Source organism: Calypte anna, chromosome 10 (genome assembly GCF_003957555.1).
Source record: "Calypte anna isolate BGI_N300 chromosome 10, bCalAnn1_v1.p, whole genome shotgun sequence".
In the NCBI taxonomy this organism is placed as follows: domain Eukaryota; kingdom Metazoa; phylum Chordata; class Aves; order Apodiformes; family Trochilidae; genus Calypte; species Calypte anna.
In genome coordinates this window covers 4,686,264-4,709,411 of record NC_044256.1, presented here as the reverse complement: position 1 = coordinate 4,709,411, position 23,148 = coordinate 4,686,264, and the positions used below count along the sequence as shown (strand labels likewise).

General features: G+C 40.2%; 1 protein-coding gene across 1 annotated transcript in view; it reads left to right on the top strand.

The window, feature by feature from the left end:
• ALDH1A2 (aldehyde dehydrogenase 1 family member A2) overlaps positions 1-6,244 on the top strand; it is a 52,746-nt gene extending 46,502 nt beyond the window's left edge. The window contains exons 12-13 of the mRNA XM_008493890.2: positions 317-391; positions 4,070-6,244. Of these exons, the coding sequence (XP_008492112.1) occupies positions 317-391; positions 4,070-4,142 (148 nt within the window). The 3' untranslated portion in view covers positions 4,143-6,244. The remainder of the gene's footprint in view (positions 1-316; positions 392-4,069) is intronic.
• The last annotated feature ends 16,904 nt before the right edge of the window (positions 6,245-23,148 follow it).

Below are 23,148 nucleotides of genomic sequence, written 5' to 3'. Positions count from 1 at the left end.
GAGACAAAGGACAAATCCAGATCTAATAGCTCTGTGCTATAAAGTGGCACTGAGGTTTCTCAGCAGATGAACAATTCATTACTGAAGCTGCATCCAAGTGTTTGGTGCTGTTCCCACAGGCAAAATTCCACGCTCCTTATGAGGAAGGATCAGAATATTGTTTTTGTCACATAAATCCTTCATTTCTTTTCAACATGAGGCAAATTTGTTAGTATAAAGATGTACACTGTCCTTAGCTCCACAAGTTTCGCCCTCTCCAAGAGTTGTCCCAGAAGTCTGACAGTGCAGTTGGACTTAATGCTTTTTCCTGTTACAGGATAAATTGCTACAATGCCTTAAATGCCCAGAGTCCTTTTGGAGGATTCAAAATGTCTGGCAATGGGAGAGAGATGTAAGTATTACACTGTTGTCTTCTAAACTGTTTTCAGCTCTACAGCTTAATAAATATTAGTGAATCCTTCCATGCTAATTAAGATCAGAAAATATTCCCAGTATTCCCATCTAAGGATCGGGACATAATATGATATTCATAGCCAGTTCTAAATGCAATTGATTCATGTGGTAAGACCATCTTCTTCTCCTCTTTTTTTTTTTCTTTTTTTTTTTTTTGTCTTCCCTGTTTTGACATAGCTGATTAAGTTACTGGAACTCCCTTCTCATTCTGAATTGAAACGAAAATTTATAAATATTTTTCTGAACTTGTAGCCTGGGTTTCCTGAGAGTTTTTCTTAGCCATATTAACCAGCACTTTTGCAGGAATTTTTTTTTTTTTTTGGTACTGCTATGTTGGTGTATTTCTTTCCGTTGCCTTGCTGAATATTTTGCCTCTCTTACTATTTTTTCCTTTCTTTATTTTTTCCTGCATTTATTAATATAGGTGCATCTGAATTTTATTAGAATGTTATCTGTCTCTTCCAGATTTATAAACAGTGTTAAATGAAATCAGGCCTAAAGAAGGAAAATCACCTTCCATTACAAAGCTTTCTGTCTTTTACTCCATTTAGAACTAAGTGCCAAATGTTTTGAAATGGAGCTGCATGCTCAAATACTGTCCCATGTACCTAATTTAAAGTCTCCCCAGTTTTAATTCTCATTACAATCACAATGAAGTTTAGCAATTGCATCAGCCCCAGATTGGTTACTCATACAAAGGATTCAATTAATTTCTGTGCAGGAGGCATGTGTACCAGATATGTCTCACCTAAGCTCTCAAAAAAGCTTATGGCTAATGGGAAACTCAGCAGTAAAACTAAAGTAAGGTCAAACTCTTTAAAACTTTAAATATGTGGAAGTATACAACTTGATCTATAAAATAAGCTCTATATAGTCTGAAATATTTTTCCTCATTAGGGAGTACTTTGAATAACACATTCATACTATTCTCCACATTCATGAGTTATGAGGTGATCTCACACTGGCATAAATATGTCAGCTCATCTAACTCTTATCATTGTGAAAATATTCTAAAACTACTAAACTTGATAGAGCACATGAGTAACTTGACACCCAGGAGTGACCCCTTTGACTTCAGGGAGGTTAATTGTGCAAGCAAAATATTCACATATTGATATCATAGAGGTTTTGAAAGGAGGGGGAACCAGGCAGCACCCCAGCTCCCATGGAAAGAACATAGTAGTTGCACACTTGATTCCCATCTACAGCTTTGAAAATTTTAATCATAAAAAAATAAATGTTTGGAATGGCAATAATCTCTCACAAAGATGCCTGAAAACCTACTTACAAATAATCATTCTACTCCTTTCAGAACCTCTTTGATCAGATATCACCTTCTAACTCACCTTGTATTAATATCTGCATACTTTTTATTAAAATGTCACAATTTCTTAAATCACTATTTTTAAGGGATACATTTTACAGCATTAGTAATTTGAGTAAGGCAAGTAAAGAACACATAAACACAAAAAATAAAGTGCCCATGCATGTGTGTATCATTGCTAATGTTACAGCCAGATCCTAACTGTGCTCTCTGTGCTAGCATGGTATTATAAAGAGGGATATTTTTACATTTCCACTTCATCAAAGCTTCTTTTCACTACTGGAGTGGTGTAAAATTTAACTCCTATAACTAAAAATCATGCGACTCATCCCAGATTACCACATGTGGCTGTTTTATATTAAATAGAGTCCCCCAAAATTCAGGTTTCTGTCCAAATGTCTTCAAGGGAAGGAGGTGCCATTCTAGTTCAGAACTATCCTTTAACATCACAGGAATTGTTACTGTCTGGATAGCTCTGAGATACAGCAGTCCATAGTAGCATTCCCAAGAAGTGCAACCAGGAGAACAGCTTGGAGTTATAATTCTTTTCCTTATCTATTTGCTCTTGGACTTAGAGTATGCAAGAGTGTGCAATACTTCTTGAAGAGCAGTTTGTTCCCCTTGATAATTACACAACCAAGGGACAGCCTAACACACTCACCCATGGGCTCCTTCCTTTTCACAGACACAACCTGTGTCTCACCCTGATCCCAAGCTGCAATCCAAGATGCCCCAAAGTGTCCATAGAACAGGGTGTTACTGCTCCCTACTTCCCTGCATTGGGCTGTGGGAACAAGTAAGCCCTGTAATTGAACACACACTGAGTCTTCTGCTCTGAATGCCCAGAATAACCCATCTTCCCCTTCAGCAAGAGCAACTTTTGAACTTTGGAAAAATACTTGACCTAGAATTTACCACTGTTGTCCACTTCCAAACTTTCACCAGGAAAAAAACATGTAAGGCCCTGAAGCTTTGAGCTGAAGAAACAGACAAGAAACTGATCTAATCTTCTTTGCCAGACTGAGATAAGAAATAAATTGGCAGTTGGAACATGTATCAAGACATTGGATACTCTGTTGGCGAGGTTATCTATTGACTTGCAAAAATGTGTCCAACAGGTGTCTGGAGCCAAGCCACAGCCCCCCTGAATCAAGCAGAAACTTTCACACAGAGACTTCCTGGCATTAGTTACTGGGCTCCCGCATCTCCCAGTGACAGCTTCCACTAAAACCATAAGAGTTGTGTGGCTCAGCTAAGTCTGATCAGCAGCTGAAGTTTTTGGTCATACTTTGGATACAATCTACCACTTCCTACTGGTATCTGGGGGTGGGATAGCCCAATTCACTGCGAGCTTTCCACATCTCAAAAAGTCTTTACTAAAGTATTACTTACATTGTAATTAGACTCTGGCAAATCTTAAAATGCCCACTGAATCACCAGTATGAGTTCCCTATTAAGCTCTACATCATGTGCAAGACTTCCTAAACCAACAGGCACATAAGAAAGTTTTGAAAAAATGCAGGTGGAGTGAAGTGGGCTGGTAAAAACTGCTATTTCTGCTCAAATGAACTAACTTTCCAAGGAGGGTTACAGGAGTTCCTGCCCCAGTGTGATATTTTTTTATAAAATGTACAGTTTAGAGTTAAATACAAAGTAAGCTATGCAGTGCTGGGGACAGACACAAGGGTTTCATTGCTTTGAACATGAGCCACTTGCTCCATTCTGAAAGCAGAGGGAAGGCAATGTCAAATAGGAAACGTGCTAATGTGATATGCATGTCAGCATTTTTTTTTAATAAGAGACTGGCATTGTGTGTGTTTGAGGGGTGGGATAAGAATTTAACCAACAAACAAATGTCTGTAAGAGCTTGTGCAAAAAAATCCTCATATGAGTTCATGCAGTAGAGGGAATCTACTTCCAGAGTGAGACTGTACCTGTTTTGAGGTGGAGATACTGTTTGCTTTACATACACAGCATCTGGAAAACACAGTAGGAGTTAATTAATAACTTGGATTAGAACACACTCAAGATATGCACAGCAAAATGCAAATACCTACACTTCAGAACAGAGAGGCCTAACTCCCAAGAAGCCATGCAATATCCACTCCAAACCTCAGCAGAGTTGCCTAAGAGATGACTCAGGCTGGAGCTGACTACAACAAAATCATAACAGCAGAAAACTCTGCCAATAATTTTAGGTTTTTTCTTAAATTTATTAGTTAATTACTCTGCAATTTTGTGCTTGATAAAGACAATGTCTGCTGTAAGCTGATGCTGCATTTTATTTTTTAGGGGTGAATGTGGATTGAGAGAATATTCTGAAGTTAAAACTGTGACAATTAAGATCCCTCAGAAGAACTCCTAAAATGACAAAGGACCACGTTGTGCAGAAGAGCACATGTTGCCACCTTCCCTGTTCCTTATGGAGACCAGCACTCAGGAATAAAAAGTGTTACACAATATGTATTTAAGAAATTAAGTTGCAACATATATACTGGGCACATAACTACGTACGTAATGCAAACCAACTCTGCATGTTTTCATAAAACTGTCCTGAGAATCATTATATCTTTATAAAACAAATCACAGTAAGAGATAAAATTGCTATTGGGCATAATTTAATAAACAGTTCTAGCTATAAAACTGTTAAATGCGAATGCATGCACAAACATTTCTCTTTTCTTTAAATAAACAAAATAAGTCTTACTGCTTTCAGGTTGCCTTCTCAAACAGACCTGCTTTGTACTGGCAGTTTAGTTTCAATCAGAGCTTTACAAGCCAGATCTTACCCAAAATGCTAGCAGTGAACAACAACAACAAGTGTACATTCTAAAAAAAGACTCTGAATGGTAATGAGCCAAAACCTCATATGTTGGCAACTTTCCAATTAGCATGCTGACACAGGGAGGTTAAACTGGGGAGGGAATCAAGCTGTTACATGGACAATGAAATCCAAATACTTATCAGTGAGATTTGGCTTTCATGACACACAGCAATTTGGTTTTCAAAGCTTATTTTCATAATTACTGTATGTCTTGCTATAAGCAAAAATCCTTCCTCACTTACAGGAACTTAAAAGGTTTTACCTACCTGCCAAAAGAACATGGCCAGACAGGGTGGGAGGGTGTTGAGAACAAGAACAGATCCCAGGGCTTCACAGAATATTTCAGCCTGCACTGCTTGTCTAATTTAGTTGTTCTTGCTACTGTTGTTGTTTTCAACCTTTTTTAGACATATATACACACACACAGACTCCACTTATTTCTCTGCTATTAAAACTGCCTGTGATTACATATGAAATTACTAAGTATTCATTACAGCAGGAAGAAGCCAGCAAAATCTCACCTGACAAGAAGTGAGCTTGACATAATTTTCTTACTAAATGATGGCTTTCCATCCTCACCACGCTTGGGAGCCTCAGGTCAGCTTACTGGCTGGTACTGATTTTTCCATTATGTCTGTTCTTTGTTTGGCCTAGGACAAAAATATGAGCAAGTTCTTTTAGAAGTGTGGCGTTTAAAGCTTGTCACATTATTACCTGCTGCTTAGAGAATCTCTTCCAACTTGTAACTAACAAATTAAACACCATCTCTTTCTTCTTTCCAGCTGCAGAGCTCATCAGTTCCCCAGACCTGTTTTGTTTTGTTTTTTAAAGAGGTTTCATTTTATGTTTTAACTTAGAATAAAGAAACTTTTAAAGTAGAGTAAATCATCTACACTGTGTAGTTACAGTATGTGTGGTGTAAGGACAGAATTATGGCCTCAGGTGTAACAGTTTTCCTAGCTGCAGAGTCTGTACTACAAACTGTTGAAAACTCCAGACTCCATCAACAAATCATTTCTGCACGTCCTTAGCTTCCTTTGCTCTCTGAGGAATCACTCATAGATTTGAAGTTGTGTGTGTCCTTTAAAAATACTGCTGGATCAGGACAAGAGTATCCAGCACTTTGTAGTGTGGTAGCCCTCAATATTTTCTATTTCTGACACAAGTCAAACCATTTATGTTTTTAAAGCAATTATGTATACATGATGGTAGACAGAAATGACAGTACATTCACAGACATAGAGATGAATCAAAATATTCCTGAGTCGTTAAATGCAAATGCCAGATACTTCTGTAGAGTATGTCAGAATGAAGAAAAAAACAAAATACAGCAAATAAGAGACTAGTTATCTTTTAAACTGCAATATAGATTGTGAAAAAGGAGATTTTACTTTTCTCCTATTTACTTAAAAAGGAACTTCCTGTGCTAACAGCATTTACACCGTGTACTCTTTTGTATTCTTTTTGTGTATTTTGTATGTCTGTGCTTTATTCCCAGTACATTCAGGTAAATAATATAGAGTTGCCATTCTTTTCAGCCCTGTCACTGCAGCTCCATTTGATGTACATGGATTTGTGAAATCCTTTTCTAAATGTACCATCTGCATGGATCCAGCAAAACATTTTTTTCCAGTCCCTGCAGCTTTTTGTTACAGTTTTTAATCATGTATATAGTTATATGTTATTAAAAAAAAAGTAAAAGGATATTTTCTATGAAGTTTTTTCCATTAAAAAGGTTTAGAGAAAGACTTTAGACTGTGAGACTCCTTTATTGCTGACAGAGCTATAAAAATATTTTTTAAAAATATTTTCATAGCAAAAGATCTGCTCTCACAGTAGCTTTATTTTCATTTGCAAAAGTGAATGAAATAAAATGCCAGTTAAATTTTATGGAATATTACTGCAGCTATATGAAAAACACTTAAGATCTAGGTCATAGCCAAAGTTCATCTTTACCCTCATGGTCATAAAGTTTAGCTACTGGTGAAGGTTTGAAATCATCTGAACCAGTGGAGCACCCTTGCACACTCATGCATCACAGCTTGAGTTCTGGATAATATTTAAAAATAATCAGAATTTCTTCTTTTTCTAGTATTCTAGTAGATGAGTCAAAGAGATGATTAAATTAACACTCAGCTCTTTCATGGAGTGATATTCTACTTGTCTTTAATTTCAAACTGCTAAAACAGGGGAAAAGGACAGACAATGTTATTTGACAGCCAGTAAAATTCACATGGCCAGGTGCTATACAGCTCTCCCTCAAGCAATCCCTTTGTTTCAGGGTTACTTTCATTGCCTGGAACAGCATTCCTTTTCTGAAATAGTGCTTATTTAAGTAAAGTAACTACTGGGTTATTAAGGCCAAGCTACTTCATTGTAAGGCAAGTAATGGTTACAACTCAGTGTTACAGAATAATACTGCTGGTTTAATCAACACGCTACAGGCAATCACAATAGATGAAGTAACTTGACTAAAACAGATGGGATAAAAGAGAACAAAACTTAATAACAGGAATGAAATTACATTCTCAAAAAGAAGTATTGTTCCTGGAAGTCTGGGATATTGGGAACATATTAAGTAGAGTTTTATTTCTATTTAGCTAGTGGCATGGACAACACTGTCAGGTGGCTGTGAGTGGATAGCTGGTAATCTGCATAGTCCCTCTCTGACCAGTTCGCAACCTGTCTCCCCACTGCAAGCAGCCACACAGCACATGCAATGGAGTGCTCTTCTGAAAGCAAAATGCATGAGGGAAGGCTGGTCTGGAACCCACTGAAACCAAGGGTGTTGTCATCTAATGGAATAAGAACAGTTCAGTCCATAGTAAGTAAGCACTGTGGAGTCCCAGGCAGTGAAAGTAAATATGCCAATAAATGTGTATACAGGTGAAGGAAAGGGAGAATTTGGAAACAATTGGGCATTTCTCCTGGGAAAATGATGTGAAGAAAAGCAAAAAGAATTTCAGTTCTGTGATCTTCAGACAAAGCAGTAGATATTGATAGTAACTGAGTATCATTCATGCATTTGTTGGTGCCCTGTTCTCTTCCTCCCCACAGAAGCTAGGATGCAAAAACTTGCCTTGCACATGCAAGAGGCACTGTTACAGTGCCTTCTTCTCATCAGAGAACCCATAAAAACACTGAAATTCAAGACACCATTTTAGCTAAAGAGAAAGTCGGACAAGCAGTACAGTGTACTGCTTACTTAGGGCTCTCTGCATACTCACACCTAGAACTCTGGAGGGGTACTTTTAAACCACCTCACATTTGCATCCAGACATCTCTCTGCATTTACTGCATGCTGAATCCATCAACACAGGAAGTTATTTTTCTCATAACAACTTCATACCACAATGACTGATAGTCACAGTGCTGTATCTGTGAGGAAGCAGGAAAAGCCTCTGTGGCTATTAGATGCCATCAGCATTCCCAACCCATTCAAACAGTCTTCTCTCAGCACATCAGACTACAGTTTCATAAAATGCATCTTGCTTCCTTGTCCGTGTTAAACAAAGTCATTTAATCCTTTCTGTATCTTCATTGTATCTTCTGTGTTCACTGACAGCACAAAGCTATCAGGGAACTATGTGTGGAGCTGCCAAAAAGCTCAGGAACTTCTGAAGTTCACAATTTCAGCATGAATTTGGGCTGTTTATGAGAGCGTGGTATGGCTGGTGTGAGTAGTGGTATTCATTTCATGTGCCTAAAATGTGGCAGGACTGCACTACTGCTAGGGCTTGGGGTCCCTTTTTCCTCTTCCACACAGCACAACGTGGAGGGCTGGGATGCTGGTTTCAATAAGCAGTTGCCTAATTTTTCTCAGAGGACCGGAACTGACACACTGGAATTCAAGGTTAACACAAGCAACAGATGATTACAGCTGGCTGCAGTGCAAGTTCAGTCATTTCAGTTGTGAAGAACAGGTTAAGACGTCTGTGTAGACACAGCTGCTATGCTGGGGTAGTGCTCAGTGCCAAGTGCTTGGTTATCTAAGATGGGGACCTAGAGGCTGTGCACACACATACAGCTGAGAATCTGTCCCAGCAACAGTGCACTGAGGCACAAGGGTGACTTGCCTCTTGGTGCAACTGGGCTAAGTAACCCGAGCTGTTGAATAATGTCAATAATACCCACAGGTTACTGCTAGAAGGTGGGGGGGTGGGGGCAGGAAAGTATATCTGTGTGCTCTTGCTTCATTAGAATGATTGATGATAAAACAGTTCAGCCAGCTGAGTTCAAATCCTAAAGCCTCACTAAAAGCCAATATCATCCCCCTAGCACAGGTACTCTGTAGAGTCCAGTTGCACCATAAAGACCACAATTATTTTTTTCTGATATAAACACATTTAAACCCACTCAAACCACTACTGAAAAAAAGGGACTGCATCCACAGTCCTCTGGGGAGCACTGCTACTTTTCAGTTTTTGGCTGTGCCTGCAGTGTCAGGAAGCATGCCAGGGAACATTATTTCACCCAATTTCAGGTAACACTTCTAAACACATTCTGGAGGGCCCCTACCATCAGGTATAATGCCCTAAAGTCTCCAATGCCCAGGAAGGTTGGGACATCTTCTGGAACAATTTGCCTTAAGGACTGACGGTGTCTGCATTACTGATACACTCCCCAGTGTGTTCCTGTTACGATCCTTGTATGGGCATTTTATCCTAGTATCCAACACCAAACCTGCAATTTTGAGGATGGTTTTGAGGTGCTTTTATCTGCCTGTAGTCTCTTGACAAGACCTGCTAAATAAACCTGGATTGTGCAACCACAACAGCAACAGACTGTAAGAAGAGCTCCAGCTGCAGAGGTTGCCAAGAAGGCTGTGCACACAGCATGCTGAAGTGACCCAAAAGGGTGCTTGTGAAATGTTTGTGCTGCTGGCAGGCAGCATATTGCCAGGACAGATCACACATCATGCATTTGCACATCAAATGAAGCTGCACTGGTCTGAGAGCATGGGAAAGGCCTGTCTTGAACGGCATGTGTCCTACTTCCTAAACATGTATATTTTACGCTTTACACTTGGTTATTGGCCAGATTGAAAGTACCGCAAGTTCCCCAAAGCTTGTCGTTTTGCCTTTGAAGTACAACTGTTTGGATAATGTTTCCTTTGGCAATTTATCTATGTAACAAAGCAGGAACTTAGCTGCACTGGCCTCTCAACAATCCACCACTAGCTTTTGTCAAAGTATTCATGCGTTTGTGTATATGCACTCACACACCATTTGATCATTTTTGGTGACCTTTCTTAGCCCCTCTCCTTCTCCCTTGTGGCCCCTCATAATGAGGTTGGTGTAACTTGTGCTAATGTTAACTTGCTTCATTTTGGGGTTTTTCCCTGCATGCCTGGCTGAGCTCCCATTTCCTACAGCAGCTTAATTAGCAAGATGTTTCTGTGCAACTCACTCCTGCTGCCAAACAACAACAAAAAATGTCTTTGCATTTCTTCTCCTGGCAAAAGGACTCTAACTCACGGTCCACTGGCTTTCACGTATTGTCCCGGGACCACAAGATGGTACACAGAGCAGGATCTCTTCTGAAGTTTCTGTTGTTTCCTGCTTTCTTTTGCTCCAAAACCTCTCTCAGTCTCTGGCTGTCACCAAATACCGTTCAGCCTCATACTTCCAGAACCATATGTACTTTCTCCTTTAAATACAACCTGGCTGTGGCATTAAGGAGAAAAACACGTTATTTCCAAAGAAATGGGCATTTGTAGAGCTACCAGCCTGTGGTTCCTGAACAGCCTGAAGCTCCTGAGCTGTACAAGGAAAGCTCCTACACTACAATGTTCACTGCACCAGGGTCTGACACTTTTGATGCAGGGGATGAGGCAAGTCCAGGGGGGCTGCTGAGAGCACTGTGCCCCTTCTCTCCTGGGATGACTCTTTTCTGTCCCATATTTTTCCATGGTGCATACCATAAGCCACAGGAAGCTGCTGCTAGAGAGCTCCTGGGGACTGATAAATTTGCCAGGCCTCTGATCCCATCAATATATAGAGAACCACTTACTCCCATAACTGAAACTGCTGCAAAAAACCAGAACAATTCCTGCTCCACCTTTGCTCCAGCCCTGACTCTCCAGCTTCCCCTTGCAGCATTTGCCTCCCAAGGACAAACACAATTTGCCAGACATTTATGAGGGAAATGCCACTGGTGCAACAGACTTTTACAGAAGTTTCCTTAGGGAATGCAGAAAATATGACTCCCTCCACAACTCCCATTAGATTCCCCTTTGTGAAAGTCTCTGATGCCACCATTCCAGATTGCTCTAGTGGGAAAATAACAGTAGACTCCAATTGCCCAATGACTTTCAAAAAGACCCAGAAAGATGCTCTCATCTCCCGCATCTGTAGTGACTTTATAGCCAAGGCTCTGGGACAAATGTTTTAAGTTAATTTCATGTTCCATTATAACAAACAAAAAAAATATGATGACAAAATCCCAGTAGATCCTGTTTCCAGGGCTTTCAAATCACCTTGCAGCTCTAATGAAAATGCTAAACCTTTTTTCTTCCCTGCAGTGAGCTGCTCATATGTTATAGAAGTGCTAGTGCAAAGCTCTGCTAAAAGAAGGGGGTACTGGTTGATTTCTACTTTAAAAGCACATAGAACATCCTGAGGTCTTTCTCAGAATTTTGGCAAAGAGGCTCTTTTAACTGTGATCTTAGGTGGAACAGCAACAAATGGCTCAAAGATTTGTTTTTACAATGTCCTCTCTGGGAAGATGAATTGCCAGCTCGCCTTCTAGCCTGCAGCTTGAAAATTCAGTTTCAAACATTTGGGGCTCCATTCTTTGTCAGGTAAACTTGATATTATGTTCTGCAGAATCTGTCTGTGTGGAGGCATTTTGCTGAAAGTTTCTAAAAGCTTGATTATGGGCTGGCCAAGAGATTTCATGATGCTTCCAGAATTTTGAATAATTAAGTAGGAGGAAAACATTCTTTCCTCCTATTAGTATTTGTCTCTTTGGGGCAGTAGTACAGTCACCAAACCAAAGTCACTGCAAATGCTGTTCTGAGCTGTTTTGTACACAAAGCTCAGAAGAACTACAGTAGATTTCATGCATTACTCACGAAAGCTGTGTTCAGCAGCAAGAACCACTCTGCCCAGAGCAGATACTGCCAAGCAAACTCATGGGCTTCTTCCAATTTGTCTTCTTTTTACACAAAGTTTCAGGACAATATTTATATTTACTGTGCACACAGTTCCTGGCAGTATTTTCCAGTTTTGCCATTAAACACTTGGCAGGCCAGGCAGTAGCTCCTTATTAGCCTATCTTCCTGGGTGATTTAGACTGCAGAACCAAGGCAGTGAACACAGCTGTTTTTCTGGACTCAAGGACTCATGATGGCATCCAGTACATCATTAGTCCCATCTGCACCAGCCCATCTTAACCACTTCAACATGCTTTTTTCTTTTTTTCTTTTTTTTTTTTTTTTTTTCAATTACAGGTATCAACCTTTACACCAAAACATTTTGTAATCTATTGTAATGGGAAAACTAAGCAGAAGCAGAGGTACTATATGTTCAGAACTCATTGTTCAAAAATATTTTATAAGCTTAAAAAAAAAAAAATCACAAAGACTCGCCAGGTGTCTATCCATAGTTGAGTCTTTCCCTGCTCTGAATGCTATTAAAGCTCTGGAAGATGTGCTCATGCTTATGTTAGCTCAAGTCACAAAACATTTCCTGCTGCAATCATGAACAAATTAGTATCTGAGCAATGGCAGATGCTGCTGAGCAGAGAGACTGATAAACCAGCATTAAATTTAGAGAAGGGAAGGGGTACTGGGAGTGGGTGGATTAAATAAGCTTTCCCTCACCATCCTTAGCACCCTCAAACAGCCTCAAGCCTCACTTTCAGTCGTGCACTTCACCACATCTCCTGCAGAGCTCCTCTTTACAACCCAATTGTCCTTAAAGTTGTATTATTTTATAAATCTAAGTGGAAGATTCCTCTGTGTGTAAGAAATCAAGCAACATAGAACTCACACAATATTCAGACTGTCCAGAATTCATACAGAATCCAAACCCCTGAATTTGCTTCAGCTGCTTATTTACATCAGGGATGTTCAAGAAGTTCAGATCTGGAAAGAAGTCCTCTCTTCATGAGACTGCAGATATGGGCATTTCCTATGGGATGTGTTTACAGCACAAATAGGCTTGGATGGTCTACAAACCAAAGTTACAAGAACTGAGGGAGTTACAGTTACAAGGTAAGCATCCATTTTTAAGCTGTTCCAATAAATGCAAGTTATTTCAGCTGCAATTGCCTGCAGGGACAACAATATTTGCTTTGTTTGCATCATCTTTGTCAATCGTCCCTCGGGGCATAAAAAAAGAAAAAGGTGTTAATTGATCACCTGATTATTTGTATGCAGTTGATGAAAACCATGGCCCCACTGTCCTCTACAAATGTTATAGACTTGGTCTAGGCCTCAAAGGTTTCAAAGGTAAAAAAGAAAATCATGATTATGATGATTATTACAGACAAAGAGCTGACCAAGAGAAACAGATGCAGCAACTCATCTCAAGATTACTGAAGAAAATCTGCTGCAAAAGATCAAAGCACAGATCTCCTGACTCCCTACCTACCCAGCATGGGTTTTTCTCTAACCATCTTTTTTGCATATAAACACTGCAGTTATACTATCATAAAGGAAGGGAGAAAGTGAGCTTGCAGAGGACCTAAGCACTGTTCATTCCCACTGGGTTCACAGGAACTGACAGTGTTCAGCATCCCTGAAAATATTGGATTTTTAGGTGTTTAGGTACCTGTGAGGCTTAAATTGAGGAAGCAGCAAGGCATCAGTTTGTGGCTGTCTGTGCATAACACAAATCTGTAGCTACCTGACTAACACATTCTGAAAAGCTGAGTTTTCCAACCTGAGATTTCCAACAGAGGTCCAGCCAACACAGGCAGTGGCATGCAGGAGAGAGCTCTTGGTTGAGATGAACTGTTCTGTAGATTCTGTTGTCCAGATCTCTTAGGACAGAAGTAGGAGATGAGACTACAGAGTAGGTGTCAACACCTCCAGCATAGACATTATCAATTTAGGGGGAGATTTATCTTGCTCAGATTCCTAATTTAGTAACCTTATTTGAAAATTACATCCTTACACTAATTCAAATTTTATCCAATGCTTCATTACTTTAAACTCAAAACTTTTGATGATCTGATGGCAAAGTTATGTAACCATGTATGCAACATGCTGATTATGGGCTCTAATTCTTGTAAAAACCTCAGGTTTGAAAAGATCAAGGTGCCAATAGACAACTGCACTTTAACATAGGCACAACACTGCCTTTCAGATGCCAAAATTAAAAAAAAATCTAAAAAATGCATCCTTTTAAGTAAAAGAAAGCTGTAATTTTAGAAAAATGTATAGAGAAAACAATCAGAAGTTCAGGTGCTTGCCAGTTAACATCCCAAATGATTTTGTAAACTGCTCAGATACTTAATTATGCCACATTTTTATCTCAACTCCTGCCACTTACTCTTTTGGCTCCTTATTCACCTGAGCACTTAAATTGCATGACTTATGCCATACTGTATTTTATCTGCTCTTTTATTACTAGTCTCAGTACCCTCTTTTTCCTAATACTGAGCAAGCTGTACATAGCCACAGTAGCTGCTTTCTCAGAGCTCCTGATGTTTTCTTTTTACAATGTAATTACAGTGCCATACCCTCCTAGAAGGCACCAGCTACTATGGAAAATTCAGCTGCCTTCAAAAGCCCAACAATATGCTGGAGCCAGTGCAAACAAGTGATGCAATACAAACTGTGCTCTTCCTGAGGGTGGAGAGCGTCCCCCAGTCAGACTCTCAACTTGTTTCTTCCCAAGGAGAACAACTTTGTAAGGTCACTTTTGAAACCCTTCCCATGGGGTGGCCACAGTTCACCCAGCAGAGCTAAGGGAAAAGAAAATTAATGCCTGAACTCTCTCTGCTTGGCATGCATGAACTAGCAAACAGCAATACATAACAGCTTCACTTGCAAGGACTGAAAGTTTCTCCTAAATAATCTGAAAAGGTACATGACTCATATTGAATTCCTGTGACTATCTGGAAGCTTAAGTCAGATGGTAGCACATCAATGTACAAGCTGTGTATAATTTCCAAATGGAAGAGTCTCAATTATTTTCTAAATATTTCTACAAGAGTTGCTGGTATGCCCTTCCAAATCTATCATTCAGAAGTTGGTTTCAATAGAAGAAAAACACAATCATCTAAATAGATTATAATTTCTACACTTTCTGCTTTTTAAAGCATCATGGAAATAGAGAACACTGTCATATATTAATCAGTGTAACAAAGGATTTGACAAGATTAGTACTATAGCAATTCTTCAGTTATTAATCAGGTTTTTTTATATGACCATCATTGTTTGCTCACCTAATATCTACATTTGTTATTATGATGTATATAAATAGGTTTTTTTTATTATGATTCTTTTCTTTAATCACCCAAAATATGTATCTCTGAGTTGGCACCTAATGGGATTTGGACTTGTAATAGCTTTTCAAAATAGTATTTTAAAAATAGATTATGCAATCTGCTCAATATGAATAGAAAAGTGTTTAAAGGAAGGCATACAAATCAGATGCATTAAGAAATAGTTTGAACTTCAGCAAAATATTGAACATCTCTGAACTCACATCAAGGTTTAATATCCAAGCACACCTTTTTTCCTGTACATTCCCCTGCTTCACTCCCATTCTGAATCTGTTTCATAGTTCAATACACCAGATAACTTTTTCTTGTCATGACTGTCTCAGTCCAGCTGATTTTGGTTAGAAATCTCTTCTTGTGGCAGTCCAGCCCATTTTCCACACCAAAGCCTGGTGATAAGCAACCAGACTTCTTAAAGGCCACACCAATGTTCTTTCTGATCTTTTCAGACATTGCTTGCTCATGCTGTAGCAAAAATCATTTTAATATCAGTCTTTTGCAACCGAGTCAAGATTCTTACTGAGCAGCCTAAAGAACCTCAGAAACCTTATTATCTTTTGCCTGTGTCCACACAAACCAGAATACAGCAATCGCTGCACTTCAGACATGAGGATACACACATAACAGATGCTGGTTATTCTGTGCTACTGGAAGGTTCTCAGATTGGACATGGTTTGGAGTAGTCTGCAGGGAGGCTTTTATACCACCTACAAAACATTGCTGCTGTGAGATTTTTTAGCATCTTTCAAGCAGATAAACAGCTTCTGCAGTATTATAAAGGACCATGCTTGGGGCGACTTGGACCGAATTGGGCTGAAATCATGCAGCTAATGTATACAATAATAATAACAGGATTTCTTGCACAGTGTAGCATGGCCTACTTAAAATCCAGTCTTAATGTTCATGGCATTCTATAGCACCTATAGGAACTATGAACCAAAGGTCAGACTTTCCAGTAGGTGACATCTGTTGTCCCAGTGATGTGTTCCACACAAATAAGGGCATATCACTAAAGAAAACATGTGTCATTGGTAAAGAAAAACAAACACACCAAAAAAAAAAGCAAGGGAGAAAAGACAAGAAAAGACATCAAACTTTTTGGAGCAGGGCAGAACAAATGTCTGACTGAAAAGCTTCAGGTCCAGCTGGGAGAAGGCCAAGACTAATTTAACCTTTGGTCAAATGGTTGGGAGTTAGCTAGTTTCCTTTTTCCTCTTACATCACTCCCAGAGATTTCGACAAAAATAATATGGCCCCGATTACATGACATTACAGGCTCTCATAATGCACTGGGGAGGATAGTGTTGAAACCCCTTGGAGACAAATTAATCCCAGCAAAGCAACAGCTGTAAGATTGCTATAAACAGGGAAAACAACTATGTTTGCATCATGTACTTATATGATTTTAATACAACTTTTTAAGTTGATTAGATTATCAGATTTTTTTAACAGGTCTGACAGCCTTGTACCATCATGAAAATACCAGTTGTGGGGTTGCACATAGTTACTATTAACTCATTTAACCACTCAGTATATTATTTTAAAAAGCAGACTCAGGTACAAGAGGATTTATCTTCCTTTCAGAAAACATATGCAGTAAGAGAAAACATGATTTACAGAGTTTTTTAAAACATGCTGGAACAGACTGCCACTTCTGTCACCATCTGCCTCATACAGCCCTTGTGACTGATCAGGTGTCAAACACCTGCTCAGCCTGCCTGTTCTGCTGACTCTGAGCACCCCTGTGCCCTGGTACACTATTTCAGGAATCACCGTGAGAAGCCCCTTGGGGTCCTCTTGAAAAAAGCTTCTTCATCGTTTGCGCTTAAAAAAAATAATAACTCCCTAGTTGAAGAAAACCATCCTCTGCTTTCCAGTTAACCTACATAGACACCCCTTCTCTTACCAGTGCTGATGTGGTAGCTCCCACAATTGCTTTTGGAAAAAGACAAACTGTTTTGAAGGCAGATTCCAGTTTAAGTCTCCTCCCAGGTCTCAGGGACCCGTGCCCATGTGCTGCCAGAAAGCTGAGGGTGAAGCTCAGTCACCTGTGTGGCCTGGTGGAGGCCTCTCCTCAGAGGCTCAGCTCTGCCATGGCAGACACCCCCCAAGGCCACCTGTGCTCCAGACTCACTGATGGGCCTCAGGAGAGCAGCAGAGCTGCATTTCATTTGGGTCAGACTGCAAAGGATGGGCTCAACCTCAGCATGTTCCTCACCCACCCACAGCTTCTGCTTCTAAAGCGCCACATCAAGGCCCAAGTGCGAGGCCCAGGCAATGGCACTGGGCAGGGATGACACTTGGAGCACAGGGAGGACACAGGACAGGTGAAATGCAGGTTTACCTGGGCCAGTTTTGGATGCAGGCAGTGAATGAAGAGAAGCTCCAAATGACAAGAGAGGAGCTGTTCCCAGGCACAGCACCCCCAGAGCCTGCCTGGAGCCATCCCGACCTCCTCCTGCAGCCCCACACAGAGGGAGATGGCAGCAGGGCAGCTCCAGCCTCCAGGCACTGCCGGGCCTGCAGCTGGGCCCTCGCAGCCCCTCACAGCATGGGGAGAACGTTCTGGAAGCTCCAGGGCTGCTGAGCACCACCCCTCACTGCCAGGGGACAGGGGGAAGCTGTGGCCATGGTCCAGCACTGCGAGCTCAGCAGTTGCCACCATCACCCACCCTGGCACAGCCTCCCAAGTCCCTTCTCCCCACAGCCCTGACAGAAGCACCCGCTGCACAGCAGCTCTCACCCAAACAGGGGAAGGTGAAGGACTTCAGGGCAATACAGTGCTTTCTTGTGATAAAGTGGCAAAAAATACGACCCTGAATTTCTTGCAGCCCATGGAAAGCTGTGCAGTAAGCGAGAAGTGCAGAGACCTCTATGTATGTACTATGAGAGAGGGAGATTATTTTATTCCAAACTGAGAAAATATGCTCATATGGAGGAGTATTTTTATGTGTTTTGTGTTGCTACTTTGAGAACAGGAGCTGGTTGGGTTTTATTTTTCCCTTACTTGGGAATTTCTGGTTCCCAGTTTGGAGGAGTAAAGATAGATGTTCGTGGTAACTGTGAAATATGACAATACATTCATTTTTAAGAAGTGTTTTTATATATGGTAAGCTTGATTTTATCACATTAAATTCAACTTGTGATTGCAATTTGTAACACTTTGTGTAACACACTGCAGCTAATAATAGCATGACAATCATGAATAGTATATAATATCACAAATGCTGCTGTGAAATTTGATGCATATTGCACTTAAGTTTCATGAACAGCATAACTCACTTTCAAAAGAATTTGCATCACTTTTGAATAAACACCATTTTTCACCTAAAATTATTCAGGTGATGCAAGATGTGACTGGATAAGCTATTATATATATTTGCTATATATAACTTCCTATATTTAGTGAGGATGGGTGTTGGGGGGACGTGGTTTACAGGAGGTCAGATAAGCAGCTAGGTGTGTCCTTGTGGAGAACATAGCTGTCACTTCTCAAGAGATGCAAAGTATGTCTCAAAGACAAGGGTCTCCACTGCTATGCAAGGTATGCTTTGATGTTATTCCTCCAAATGATCTTTCAAGATCTACTGAATTGGAAAGGCATCTCTACAAATGGTGGAAGATGGAAGAACCAAGAAGAACTGTCAAATAATAAGGCCACAATTGAGTGCTTTCCTTGAAATGTAATTTTGAGGAAATTGTAATGTAATTGTTCAGCATGTATGCAAAAGATATATAAGTCTGCTGGGAAATAAATGAGGTTTGCAAGATCATTCCAGACTTAGAAAGGAAGAGTGCTCTTGCTTCATGGGTGCCTTATTAACTCTATATATTTATATGTATTTTCTAAAAAAAAAGTATACAGTCTATTTAAAGTGCATGGCCTGTGCCAGAAAAAAAAAAAAAAGGTGAGGGGGAGGCAAAGATCTAAATATGAGCAATAATAGAATATGCATCTAGGAACTACAGGAGACTGGCCTGTTTTGGTAAAGGAATAAGGTAAAGGAATGCAGGATGGTAGCAAGGAGACTTCTAAAATAACCTGGAGCATAACAGGCAATGTGAGTGCATGCCAGCCCACACTAACAGCACTCTGAATATTCACCCGTTGGCATGCAAAAATAATTACCTGAAGAAAAACAGGGATCATTAAATCATGGCACTTATGGCAAAAAAAAAGTCAGCACATGAATCAATTCTGAATACCATACAGGAAGGCTGGTGTGTGGCCTGAAAGTTACAAAAGCTGAAGAGAGGTATCCATAGTAAAGAAGCAGCTTCCACTGAGTTCAGCTCTGTGTGGAATCACCATACCACCCTCCAGCTGTCCCACCTGGGAACCAGCAGGAGCTGGAAGTGTTGCCTTGTCAGAAGAAAGTTGTTGCAATTAGCTCTGATCATAGTTCACTTTAGAAGGAAATACCCAGTTTGACACTGGACACCAAAACAGGGTACTAGCCACTCAGAAAATGTTGCTGACCTCACCAGTATAACAAGTTGCTAAGCCAGTTCCTCAACCAAACAAAAGTAATTTTGGTAAAGCTGCTCATTAAAAATGTTGGAACTGTACTTTTCTAGTAATTGCATAAAGAAACTCCTAATGTTTAAATGTTAGCCTGATTAGGGAAAACTAATCCACAAAATCAGTTTAGAGGAGCAAGGAGATCAGAGTTTGTGGAACTTGTATATTTCTGCCTCATTAATTATTACAATACGGAAAAAACCCTCTTCCTAGGACTGACTATTCAAGATCTGTTGGGTGAAGGAAAGGGGAGATAGCTGAGGTTGCTCTCCTGAGTCTTTTCAGTAAAAAAAACTTTGTATGATTTACTTCTTAATAGAACATTCTAAAACATTAAAAATAACAGTTATAAAAGTCAGTCTGCAGCCTCACTGCATATCAACACACACGTGTATATGTGCATATTACTGAATAACAATTTTTACTTAACCTCTGAACATGAGAGCCATGCTGGTAGGCAGACTTCTCAAATATCTTCCATTTCATGGTACACTTTTATGGTGGGAAGTTATTGACATCAGAAAGGAAGAATAATGAAACTGAGGTCACGGAGTTATTTACACTGGCGGGTGGATCCCACAGCATTCCTTAATGATTCAATTGTTTTGATGACCCTCTTTTTGGGATTCTGTCACACATTACATCTGATATTTGGATCTTAGTAGGCTGAAATGGACACCAAGAGGTTTGTTTGGTTACTGTTACCAGTGAGTTAACACAAGGTTAAAAAGCTTGCCCCTGTTTAAGCCAATGGCAGGATGCCCAATGACTTCAGAAGTTTCCAAACTCCCTGCTCCAAAGTGCTCACAAGCTAAAGGGAAGAAGGAGCCATATAGATACCAAGCTGAGCAAGGGACACACAGAGAACAGCCAGGAATCACCCAGAGAGATCTTAGGGAATTACTGGAGAGGAGAAAGTATAGGGAGCAGCATGCAAGTTCCTTTAAAAAGCAAGCTTTATTTTTAATTTTGCTGTTGAAAGGGAAATTTAGGAATTACTGACTTACAGGTTATTGTTTAGATTGTGGAACTGACAGTCCACTGCTACATAAACCAATAAAAGAGACAGAGTACAAAAAGCCATGTTTAGATCATAAGCAGAAATCTAACAAATGCCCAAGGCCTGATAAGCCCTCCCTCTGTATTTAGACCATTACTGGAAAAGTGTTAACCTTCACAGATACTATACCACAGACCTCTGTACCAGCAAGAATTAAAAACACAGCCCACAATGACTGAAAAAAACAGGCTAGTGACACATTAGCAACAAGGACGTGTAAGTATGGCTGTGAATAACATGGCTCTGATCCTAGTGCAGAAGCTAAGGGCTTCATTACATTTAATTACTTCCGGCTCTAAATCAAGGCCTCCTTCAAAATGAGGGTGGCTGCTATTGAACTAAATTACTTTCCCTCCAAGCTCATATGGAAAAGTACAGTACAAAAGGAAGACAGCTTCTATTAAAAGCAGTATGGTGAAGGTGCTGCTGCCAATCTAGAGATGGTTTGTAACTGAGAGCAGCTCATAAATGAAGTTTTATATTGTATGTCTTTAATACTTTATAGGGAGAAACTTTTATATTGGGTTGGTTCCTTTCTGCACGTTTAATTTGCTGCTTGTTGTGCTGCTCTGAACTGCTATACAACAACCTTTCCTAGAGCAGAAGCTACACATCAACACACTTAATCCTTTTCCTGCAGGGTGGATATAGGGAATGAGGGTGTGATACTCAGCAGCTCCAGACTTCCCACAAGTAGAGTGCACTCTGGGACAGAGGCAGGTTTGGGTGACCACGTGTTCCAGAAAAGATTTCAAATGTAAACACATTAAGTGATAGAAGAAACCCTCTCCCACAAAGGTCACAACACTTATATTCTAGACCTACAGAGATGACAGGCCCAACTAGTACTGACTCAAAACCCAATAAGAAGCAAAACAACAGCAACAGCCCTCAATAAGGAATCTGCTATGGATACACCAGATTCCTAGTGGACAACCTGAAATGAAAATGACAGATTGGTTTCTCAAATCAAACCACATACGAACTGCACGAGAATTTACCCAAATCTTCTGACAGGTTTTTTTAATCCCTGTTGTGTTTCTGGCTCCCATTCATATTCAGCATCTGCTCTCTATCCTTGATCACTATCCGAATATTTGTTCCATGCACTTAATTTCATTCTCTTTCATTTTACAGCCTGTATGGTTCATTTGTTCATTCTTTGATTTGCCCTCACATTTTCTCAGCTTTTCATCTCTTTCTGCTTTTTTTTCCCTCTCTGCTGGCTTTATTGCCTCTTTCTCTCTCTCTCTCTTTTTTTCTTTTTTTCCTTTTTTCTTTTTTTCTTTCTGCACAGGCCTATACAGCCCTAAAATTCCCTTTCCTATTTCCCTGTTGCCTTCCTGTCACCATTTGTTTTCTATCACCCTGCTTTTCTGCTGGCTGATGTTGGAAATATTTCAGGAATTTCCAATTCACAGTGCCATGAGAACTGTTATCTTTGCATTTTCACTAGTGAAAGTGCTCTCGCACGGTGAGGATGATGACGGAGCTAGCCTGGGACAGAGACACTTCGGATGGACTCTTCCCTGAGCCCACTTTGCCTCTGGAGTGGTATGATCCAGTGTGGAATGTGTGAGAGGAAGCTGGGTCCGTGGGGAGGGTGCAGGCCGGGGGCAGGGAATGTGTATTGAGAAACCTCAAATTCTGCACAAGAAATGAGTACAGGAGAAGCTGTAATGCAGGGAGAAGCAGGATGAAGAACCAGCTGGAGAAGGGTGGGGGGAAGAGCAGAAGAGAAAAAAAAATACACCCACCACCACACCCTTGTCTTTAAGTTTTTCTTTCATGCAGGTGCAGATGAGCAGCAGTACCAGCCCTTGCTAATATTCTCAGACCATTATTTGTTTCCCTGAGCAGGGTTAGGGGTCACCTTTAAAATAACAACTGCAAAGGAAAGGCAATTACATGGAATAAAAAATGATCATTGACTCAAATAGGCAGCCAATGAACAGACTGCTAATGGCTTGTCATTGTAGTGTGACAATATGCCAACTCAAAGCCCCCACAGAGAGAAGAACAAACAAATGGATAAGTGACTGTATTAAAGTATCTAGAGATGTCTGAGGAAAGGATCATCAAAGGTTAAACCACCTACTTTGTTTTGCTTCTGCTGCTCCTGCTATTGTTATTTGTATTCTGGTATCACCAAGAGGCCTCCAACCTTGTTAGGCACAAGATAAATATGCACAGGAAGAGAAAGTTCCTGTTTTAAAAACTTAAAATTTAATGGATATGATGAGCAAGTAGTTGGGAAATGCAAAGATAAAGAGAAGTGAAATGACTCAAACTGAGTCAGAGCAGGTCAGTCAGAGAGCTCATTCCCTGTTTCATTTTTGTCAGGAGCTGAATAGGAAGAGACTGGGAGCATTAGATATACTGTTATGCTTATTCTTTAGAAATATAAGAATTCCACAGGCTTTTCCATCCACAGTGATGGAAGCCTTCTTTGTGTATTCAGAGAAAAGTTAGTTCATGTTCTCTGTTTGTTAGGTTAGTCCTTCATATAC